This window comes from Panthera tigris, chromosome E2 (assembly GCF_018350195.1).
Source record: "Panthera tigris isolate Pti1 chromosome E2, P.tigris_Pti1_mat1.1, whole genome shotgun sequence".
NCBI lineage: Eukaryota > Metazoa > Chordata > Mammalia > Carnivora > Felidae > Panthera > Panthera tigris.
In genome coordinates, this window is record NC_056674.1 from 13,940,281 (window position 1) to 13,951,152 (window position 10,872).

The 10,872-nt window shown below is 42.3% G+C and overlaps 1 protein-coding gene across 1 annotated transcript; it reads left to right on the plus strand.

Annotated features, from left to right (window-relative positions):
• The first annotated feature begins 690 nt into the window (after positions 1-690).
• Positions 691-10,656, plus strand: LOC102960739 (cytochrome P450 2G1). Its single transcript, XM_007087241.2, has 9 exons — positions 691-870; positions 1,471-1,633; positions 3,146-3,295; positions 4,769-4,929; positions 5,180-5,356; positions 6,072-6,213; positions 7,619-7,806; positions 7,921-8,062; positions 10,165-10,656. Exons 1-9 carry the CDS (start codon positions 691-693, stop codon positions 10,344-10,346), a joined length of 1,485 nt encoding a protein of 494 aa, XP_007087303.1. The 3' UTR covers positions 10,347-10,656.
• Positions 10,657-10,872: the final 216 nt, after the last annotated feature.

Genomic DNA, 10,872 nt, shown 5'->3' on the forward strand with positions numbered 1-10,872 from the left:
TAAATGTGCACATACAGACACACACCAGCAAAGTCCTGCTAAATCAACCCAAGTAATCTTTGATTATTACCATTTAGCAATGGTAGCACTTTGAGTAGAAACAAGAGAACTCGTTGAATAAAACCCTTTCAACTGAGTTATTTCTTTTGCTATTCCAAATCTTCATCTTACTGTATTTTTTTAAAAAAATTGATGAATTAGGGTCTGGCAAAGAGAAAGGAGTCATCTTTGTTCTCTACCAAGACTTTCTAAGACAGTGTGGTTACCCTATTTTTGACAGATAGGGAAACTGAGGCCAAGAAGGTTAGGCGACCTACCCAGTGAAGAAAAGGTGGAGCTGAAATTTGAACCCAGATTATCTAATTCCTAAACACAACAGCCTAAAAATGATGTTCAACTGCCTCCCATATCCTACCAGGACATGTTGAACTAGGTTGAGCTGGGGGACTGGAAATATAAAGAAAGAGGAATGTCCCCATTGGATTTCCCTGGGTGAATTCAATCCACCTTTATTCATGTGGGTGATTATAGGTTATATAACCACCCTCCAGATAAAGCAATATCCTCTCTAATGGCATCCCTACCCGGAAAACTTGAATCTCAGGGTGTTCAGATTTCTGCACAGCTGATTTTCCAGAACATATTTAAGAAGGATCTGGTGCCCTGGACACAACCCTTCAACCTGGCACCATGGAGCTGGGAGGGGCCTTCACCATCTTTCTGGCACTCTCCTTGTCTTGCCTACTTATCCTCATTGCCTGGAAAAGGAGACACAAGGGGGGGAAGCTGCCCCCTGGTCCCACACCAATACCTTTCCTGGGGAACCTGTTGCAAGTCCGTACTGATGCCACTTTTCAGTCTTTCATGAAGGTAAGTCTGACTACTCCTCTCACAGAGCCAAAAGCAATGAATTCCATAGAAACATGTATAACCTTCTAATGTCCAAAACACAGACTCTTGGAAACATAGACTTCATAAACCTTAGAATACTGAAATTGCAGAATCTTAAACTCTTGGAAACACAGACTCCTGGCACACTGGAACTTAAGACTCTCACAATCTCAGGACTTTGGAATCACAGCACCTTACACCCTTAAACACAAGAACTCATGCTCTCTGATGATCTTAGAACGTTGACACTCAGTATCATGAAATCTTAAGGTTCTAGAAATTAAACATTGCAGATAGAGAAGCATAGATCTTGGAGCTTAGCTCACCCAGGCCCACCATTTTACAGATGAGGAAACTAAGGCATAATTATGGAGGTGTTGGGGGGGGTGTCTTACCCAGGATCACAGGATCCAAGGCATCTGTGCCTTTTTCTCAATAGTCCTTCCAAGCCCAAGACTCACTTTTATCTGTTATTCCCACATTTATGTTCCCTTGAAATTTCCACCCCTAAAGTCCTTGATTGGTCTATACTTGGTGCTCCAGATAGCTCCTTCCTCTTATGTCTTCCTTCACTCCTAGCTCAGGGAGAAGTATGGCCCAGTCTTCACTGTGTACATGGGTCCACGGCCTGTAGTTGTTTTGTGTGGACATGAGGCAGTGAAGGAGGCCCTGGTAGACCGAGCTGATGAGTTCAGTGGCCGTGGAGAACTGGCTTCAATAGAGCGAAACTTCCAAGGTTATGGTAAGTAACAACAACAACAAAATGATTGTACACTCCCTATGTCCCCAGTTCTTTGATAAGTGCTCTACATGAATTATTACATTGACTCCTTTGAGAGAATATTAATGTCTTACTAATTTTGCAAATGAGGAAACTGAGGGTGAGAAAGGTTAGGTAATATTATATAGTAAGTGGTAGAACCATTTTGTTTTGAACCCAAGCCCTCTGATTCTTGAGTATCAGCTCCATTACTTTTGTTTTTAATGCGTATCCACTGAAGCCCTTATAGCCAAACTTCTTATTTCTCTATACATATACACACACTCAACCCATAGGTCTCTGCCGCCTCCATTTAAGTAGATATCTTTTTAGTGTTATCTATACACTCATCTCTAACTGCCCACACCTTTCAATTCCAAGCTGTGTCATGCTCTTCTTTCCATACTTCCTTCTATCCATCCATCCACATACATCTCCTTCCATTTATCCACTTTTCCATTGATCCATACATCCACCAAAAAATCCATTTATTAATTAGCCTTTCTTATTCTTTCTTTCTTTATTTTTTTAGAGAAGAGAGTTCATGAGCAAGAGAGAGGGGCAGAGGGGGAGACAGAGTCTTAAGCAGCCTCCATACTCAGTGTGGAGCCAAACGGGGGCTTGATCCCAAGACCCTGGGATCATAACCTGAGCTGAAATCAAGAGTCAGATGCTCAACCAACTAAGCCACCCAAGCATCTATACAAATATCTTTCTATCCAATTTATCTAGACATCTATGAATTAACTTTCCATTTACCCCTCTATCCATCATTCATCCATTCATTCATTAATCCTTCCATCATTCACTCATCTATTAATCTTTCCATCCTTATATCTTTCCAACCAATTATCCTCTTATCTCAAACTATCTATTATTAACTCTTTATTCATCCATTGAGTCTTTCTCCATTCATCAGTCATTCCAGTCAAAAGCTCTTCCTTCCATTCATTAATCCACTGAAATAATTCATTAAGTTTCCAAACATTAATTCATCAATCCATGCACATCTAGTAATTTCTAAATGTTTCTTACTAGAAGGGAATTCCTTTTGTGTAGGTATATTGATATACAGGTGTAAGTTTCTGTGTATATGCATGCTTATGTCTAGAGAATCCAAATGGTATTAGAAAATAGAAGTAGTCCCCCATTCCAGGATATTGTGTATGGCATTCTATCTGTACCTCCCTCCACATTCCTATGCATCCATCCAGTTATTTATCCTGTTCTGGGTTATTATCCTGTAAGAAACTCTCCTTCATCTCCCCCAATCATTGCCAGCCTAATTTCCTTTCCTTCCATCTCAATCCTAGACTGTTTTTGAGGTCCTGTAGGGAGGGAACCATAGTCTCTCCATCAAGCCTAGGAAGTTGGGAGGGGCTTCCTTGAGAGCAGAGTCTAGAGCTTTCATAATTTATCCCAATCCTTGTGTATCACAGAGTTGGACACAGGAAGGGGAGGGGAGGCAGGAGGCTGACATTGAGATTCTGGCAGGTGTAGCTCTGGCTAATGGAGAACGATGGAGGATTCTCCGACGCTTCTCCCTGACCATTCTTCGGGACTTCGGGATGGGAAAACGGAGCATTGAGGAGCGGATCCAGGAGGAGGCTGGCTTCTTACTAGAAGAATTACGGAAGACCAAGGGTATGGAGGTCACAAGGGGCAGGGCTACAAGATGACTGAATGGTTATAGAGAGCTCAGTCGTGAGAAGATGGGCCTTGGTGGGAGAAAGCTCTAGAATGGGAAAGGATGAAAAAGACTAAGGGTTCACTAAGATTTCCAGCCAGGTTCCATGTTAAAAGTTAACATGAAAGACCCTTCAAGACCACTTGTGCAGAAGCTTTAATCAGTGGATCTCAAGAATTTTATGAGCTCCTGAAATCATATGCAGACTTTTACAATGTGTAAATTAGCACCTTTTTCTAGTGACAGGATCAAATTTAATTACATATATCTGTATACATATAACACATACATACAATTGTTATAAAAACATAACATAAATTTTTACCATCCTAACCATTCCTAAGTGTACTTTTCAGTGTTGAGTATATTTACATTGTTGTGAAACAGATCTTTAGAATTGTTTCATCCTGCAGATCTGAAACTCTTAAGCCCATTTGATTATATTTTTTAAGGAGTCTGATCGTTGCCCCAAAATAAGGTCTGGAACCAATGGGATTTGGAGAAGAAAAGACATGGAAGCTAAGAACTACAGAGATGAATAGATAAGAGATAGATAAATTTCTCAAAATCAGAGATTTTTCTTCTGGGTCTCATGGATGCTAAACAGTCTACATAAAGGCTTTGAACATTCATGTACCCCCAGAAATTATTTGCAAAACTGTGTATTTGTGACTATGAAGCATTGTGTTGGAGAAATTGTCCCCCAATCCAGCATCCTGTTTTATTTTTTAATTTTTTTAAATTATTTTTTAATGTTTATTTATTTTTGAGAGAAAGAGAGAGAGTATGAACAGGGGAGGGGCAGAGAGAGCGGGAGACACAGAATCAGAAGCAGGCTCCAGGCTTTGAGCTGTCAGCACAGAGCCCAATGTGGAACTCATGAGCAGTGAGATCATGACCTGAGCTGAAGTCGGATGTTTGACTGAGCCACCCAGGCACCCCCAGAATCCTATTTTAAATGGTGCAGCTGAGGCCAAGGGAAAATTTTTCTTAATAGCTCAAATGGAGTCATTGATAGAGATACACATAATTCAGCCATCCTTTTTTCCCCTAATGTGTCCCATACCACAACTTCTTTCCCAAATCTGTGACTCTACAGCACAAACACAATTAATTAAATACTAATGCCAAAAGGTGATGATTAAACTCCACTAGCATTTTCTGAGTACTTACTACATGCAGGGACTGTGCTAAGCATTTCACATGGATAATTATATTGAAGCCTCAGGTTTAGTGGTTACTAAACCAATTTGCAGACTGGGAAATCTAGACTCAAAATACAAAAAAACAAAACAAAACAAAACAAAACAAATGAAGTAACTAACACATGCTATGAACCAGTGGAGTCAGGACTCATATCTGTGACTAAATGATTCCCCATCCCGTGCTCCTAATCATTGCCTCTAACATAGACAATTTCTATCACCCAGGTTCCCCCATCGAACCCACCTTCTTCCTGAGCCGCACTGTCTCAAATGTCATCAGTTCTGTCGTCTTTGGAAGCCGCTTTGACTATGAAGACAAGCAGTTCCTGAAGCTGCTGCAGATGATCAATGAGAGTTTCATTGAGATGAGCACACCCTGGGCCCAGGTGCCCACCAGCCACCTCCCTGCCCACCCCCAATCTCAGTTAACTAAGCATCTGCCTATACCTCGCTTAATCCTCCCCACAGCCCAGGGAGGCAAGTATCAATATGCCCTGAGTCTCCAAGAAGCAAATGGACTCACCCAATCCTCAGACCCAGTGCTGGATGTTCAGCCTGACTATCTGGCTCCAGACTCAGCCTATGGTGACCCCAGATGCCCATTGTTGACAAACCCTCTTTGCCTATTCCCCACAGCTATATGACATGTATTCTGGAGTCATGCAATATTTGCCAGGAAGACACAATCGCATCTACTACTTGATAGAGGAGCTCAAGGACTTCATTGCCTCGAGGGTCAAGATCAACGAAGTATCTCTTGACCCACAAAACCCTCGGGACTTCATTGACTGCTTCCTCATCAAGATGCACCAGGTACTTCTTCCCTTTTCCCCAATCATTTCCTCTCATTATCTTTAGCCTATAAACTGCAACTTTAACCTATAAACGTGTTATAGACAAAAGAAAAAGTATTGTTTCACATGGTTGATTTTATTTATGGATGAGATATAGAAACTGTAAAAGCATACATAAACTCTTACACCTTTAAAATAAACTTTGAATCTAAAAATTTTAGGAGCAATGAAACTTAAAACCTGACCCCTTTTAAATCATTTATGATTACAACTACCAGAGACTTACAAATACAGAAAACCAGTCTTTACAGTCTTAGAATTTGAGAAGCTTAGACTTTTAAGTCTTTAAGCATAAGTTTAAACTTAAAAGTCTTCAATATGTAGAAATTTAACTTCTGTATCACAGAGTCTTAGAATTTTAGAAACATATATATTTTTTATTATACAAACCTCAGCACTTGGAAGTTTACAATTATATAGCTTAATGTCCTAGAACTTTCAAATCTCTACTTTTTTCTCTTCCTGTTCCCCTCACTGTCCACTCCAACTGCACTGGCCTCCTCCTTGCTATTTCTCTAACACACCAGGTGCCCTCTGGCCCCAGGAACTTTGCTTTGGCTATTTCCTCTCCCAGATACCCACTGAGTTTACGCATCAGTTGTGTTTTCACAAAGGGAGAAAAGAAGAAGATAAAGACAGAAGGTAATTCGATTTCCTATCCCTCTCGTTTTCAGGATAAAAATAATCCCCACACGGAGTTCAATCTCAAGAACTTGGTCCTCACCACTCTCAACCTCTTCTTTGCGGGCACAGAGACTGTGAGCTCTACACTACGTTATGGATTGCTGCTAATGATGAAGCATCCTGAGGTGGAAGGTGAGGGTCCACTTGAACTGCTTACCTGGTGACTCCCACTCCCAACAGAGAAGAAGACGTACACTCGATACTTTATAACCCCATAGCTTTACACTCTTCACACTTCAGAATCTCAGGATATGGAATCTCACAATCTCTGGCTTGGAAGGCCATTTAATTGAATCTTCTACTTGGTGCTTATGTTAGTTTCCTATGGCTGTCATAATAAATTAACAAAAACTATTATCTTACAGTGCTGGAGTTCAGAAGTTCACACAGGTTTTCACTGGGCCAAACCAAGGTAGAATCAGATTCCTTGCTTTTTTCAGCTCTGAGAGCTGTATTTCTTGCATTCCTGGGCTCATGACCCTTCCTCCATCTTCAAAGTCAGTAGCATAGCATCTTCAGATCTCTCTGCCTCAGTTGTCATATCTTCTTCTCTGACTCTGACCCTTCTGCTTCCCTCTTATACGGACACTTGTGATTATATTTAGGGCCAACCTGAATAATCCAGGATAATCACACATCTCAAGATCCTTAACTTAATGATGTCTTCAAAGTCTTTTTTGTCCTATGTGGTAACATGCATGGGTTCCAGGGATTAGGAGGTAGATATATTTGATGGACATTATTTAGCTGACTATAGTGCCAGAATCAGACAGACTCCATCCCCAACAAATTGCAATCTGGTCTGGTTGGGTAACTCTAGCGATGAGGAACTTATTCCTTGCTTAAGGAAAACCCCTAATTTTGGCCCCCCTCCCTTCTAATGCAGTTCAAAACAAGCCAAAAAGTTTTTTTCCTCATTATAGATGATGGGAGAGATTAACTTGATTCCACTCAAACTTTTCTAGTCTCTCCTCCATTGTCCTAGTCATGTTTTACTAATCTAAATAATCACATATTTAAGGGACACCTGCTATGTGCTAGGTGCTGTTCTAGTTATTTGCATACTGGATTTTATGTAAATTTTACAACTCTGTGAACTTGGACCATCACACCCATTTGGAAGATGAAGAAACAGGCTCAGAAGGTAAAGCCATTTGCCTCAAGGCCACTCATCCAGGAGGTGCAGGGAGGTGCAGGGAGGAGGTGCAGGTGTACTTTTTTCCCAGTCTGTCAAAAGTCTGTGTATGAAAGCCTATCTGGGATGGGGACACTGCCCTGCTCGGTTCGTGCTTTCAAGATAAATACCAAACATCCCAGGGGGCACTCAAGGCTCCAGGCTGTGTGCCTCCCAATGGTCTGACGAGTATTTATTAACCCCACCAATGTGTCAGGTGTTAAGAATAAAGGGGCAATGCAAACACACATGGTTGGCTCCCTCAGGGTCCACAGGTATTAAAGATACAAACCCATAGCCTAGCCTTGGCTCTTAGAAACACGCCCTGTGTCCTTGTCTGCTTTGTTTTCTGGCCCCTTCTAGCCAAGATCCATGAGGAGATTGACCAGGTGATTGGACCACACCGAATCCCAAGTGTGGATGACCGAGCCAAGATGCCCTACACAGACGCTGTGATCCATGAGATACAGAGACTGACAGATATCGTACCCATGGGTGTCCCCCATAATGTCATCCGGGACACTCATTTCCGAGGCTACCTTCTGCCCAAGGTGGAGTTGGGTTCATTGTTACCCTTTCTTCCTCTACCCCACCCGTCTCTCCCCCTGGTACCCTGCTCCCATCCTCCAACACTGATTTCTCATAACTTCCCATTTTCATCCCAGGGCACCGATGTGTTCCCTCTACTTGGCTCTGTCCTCAAAGACCCCAAATACTTCCGCAACCCAGATGCCTTCTATCCCCAACACTTCCTGGATGAGCAGGGCCGCTTCAAGAAGAATGAAGCCTTTGTACCTTTTTCCTCTGGTAGGTTTCTATGGTCTGAGTTCACCCCAGGAACATGCTAGATGTGCCCCCCCCCCCAACCATTGGTCTGTATTTGACATTCAAGTCTGAATGGAAGTTGAATGCTATTTCCCAGAATCCCAGAATCTTGGAATCATAGGATATTAGAAGCATTGACTCTGATAATTAGAAAAGGAGTAGCACTAAACAGAGGTCAGCAAACTCTTTTTGTTAAGGATGGAATAGAAAATATTTTAGTTTTTACCAGCCATATTGTATCTGTCTGAACTATACAGTCTGAACTACTCAACTGCCCCACTGTCCTGCAGAAGTGATCACGGACAGTACAAAAATGCATGAGAAAGTCTGTGATGCGAAAAACCTTTATTTATGAAATTTGAATAGACATAGAAATTTAAATTTCATTGAATTCACATGTCACAGAATGTTACCTTTCTTTTGATTGTTTTCAACCATTTAAAATGTGAAAATCATTCTTAATTTTCTTAAAGTATATTTTTAAAATTTTTAATGTTTATTTATTTTTGAGAGACAGAGAGTGACAGAGCATGAGCATGGGTGGGGCAGAGAGAGAGGGACACACAGAATCCAAAGCAGGCTCCAGACTCTGAGCTATCAGCACAGAGCCTGATGCAGGGCTCGAACTCACAAGCTGCAAGATCATGACCTGAGCCAAAGTCAGACGCTTAACCGACTGAGCCACCCAGGTGCCCCTGCATTCTTAGTTTTCTTAAAGAACAAATATTCTGTTGAGTGAATTTGAATATATAATTGGATTTATTAAGTGATTTGTAGAAATGGAAGGTCTTTATAGGAAGGAGGGTGGCCAAGAAGTTATTAGCAAAGGAAAAGAAAGGATTGTTTCAGGCAAGGTCACCTTCCCCTAGGGGAAAAGCAGGGGGCCTTATTAGATGAATTACCTCATTTTCCTTTGGGGGACGGAGAGGGTACATGTGACAGCTCACCTCATTGGAGTTGATCAAACAATTCCTAACTGGTTAAGACTCCATTTCAGGAGGGGAGGTTGAAACTGCCATTAGGTTAGATATTGAGCCTGGTTTGATGACTTGGCCTAACATAAGTGATTCCATTTTGGGCCTGTGGTTTTCTTTTTAACAGTTTACAGGCAGTACAAAAATAGGCAGCAGGTGGTTTTGCCTAATGAACAGTAGCTTGTGACCCATGACATACTAGCTTAGAATAGTATTTTAAGTATAAACCACATTGAACCTGGAGTCAATGCTGTGGTTAGGAAAGAGGACCCCACCCCACCATTTACAAATGGTAGAATCATGGGGCACCTGGGTGGTTCAGTTGGTTGAGCTTCCGACTCTGGATTTTGGCTCAGGTCATGATCCCAGGGTCATGGGATATAGCCCAGCCACTGGCTCTGCACTGAAGGTAGAGCCTGCTTAAGAGCCCCCCCACCCCGCTCTCCCCTCTACCTTTCCCCAGCTTATGGTTGTGTTCTCTCCCTAAAAAAAAATAATAATCTCATAGTTCTCATAATCTCATAGTTCGTGAGTTCAAGCCCCACACTGGGCTCTGTGCTGACAGCTCAGAGCCTGGAGCCTGCTTCGGATTCTGTGCCTTCCTCTCTCTCTCCCCCTCCCCCGCTCACTTGCACGTGCTTTCTCTTTCAAAAATTAAAAAGAAAAATCTTTAAAATGGAGATTCATTTCTCCAAACTATTGGAAGAGTGACCAACAAGTAGTAAGTACTCTTTAAGTGTGAGCTTTCTTTTCAAAAATTTTTTTACTCACTAGTATCTGGCACCTAGTAGGCATTTGATAAAGGTTTGAGAAATTGAAATGCACAGAATCTTCAAATTCAAGGATTTTTTAGAACCATTCCATCTTGGGATCTGGTGGAATCAAACCATCAGAGAAGTAGCTGCCACGTGTTGAGCCCCCCTATAAATGGCAAATCCAAGCTGAGCACTCTCTGTAAGAGTCTTTATAATAACCCCACAAAGTAGGTATTATCATGACCCCAGGGATGCTGAGCAGGGTCAGAAGGGTGATGGGGCCAGAAAGCTCCCCACACCCTTATCATCCCAGTGCAGATATGAGCCGACTTCTCGCCCTCCCCTGTGCCCACAGGAAAGCGCATCTGCCTGGGCGAGGCCATGGCCCGCATGGAACTCTTTCTCTACTTCACCTCCATCCTTCAGAACTTCTCTTTACACCCGCTGGTGCCGCCCGATGACATAGATATCACACCCAGGGTCTCAGGCTTTGGCAACATCCCTCCGACCTATGAGCTCTGCCTCAAAGCCCGCTGAGCGCCCCCTATTGGGCGCGAAAGGAACTGTGGGAGAACACAGCTCTTTCCACCGGTACAGGTGCACCACCTCATCTCTAAATTCTCCCAACAGCTCTAAGAGAAGGTACTATTCCTACTGTCATGGCTCTGCAGGTCAGTGAGGGTCACCTGCAAATATTGAGCTGTGTATCGGCTGGATCCAGTAGAAAAGCAATGCGCTGTCCCAGATTTCAGCAACAACCTGGAGTATTTGCGTTCTCACGTTCCCCTCCACCCGCACTTCCCATCTCCACCAAATTCTTGCTGTAGATTCTATGTCTTCATGTGTAGGTGTGCACTGATAGTGACCCAAATGTAGTTCACCAATCTTCTCCCTGATTATCATCTCCCACATAAAATAAAATAAAATAAAATAAAATAAAATAAAATAAAATAAATGCAGCCAGAGTATCAAGACTGTTGTGTGTAGCAGGCTTCTTGTGTGTTGTGTGTGCTATCACTGTAGGACTTCGAAAACAACTTAAAATGACATTTTAGACATCCCT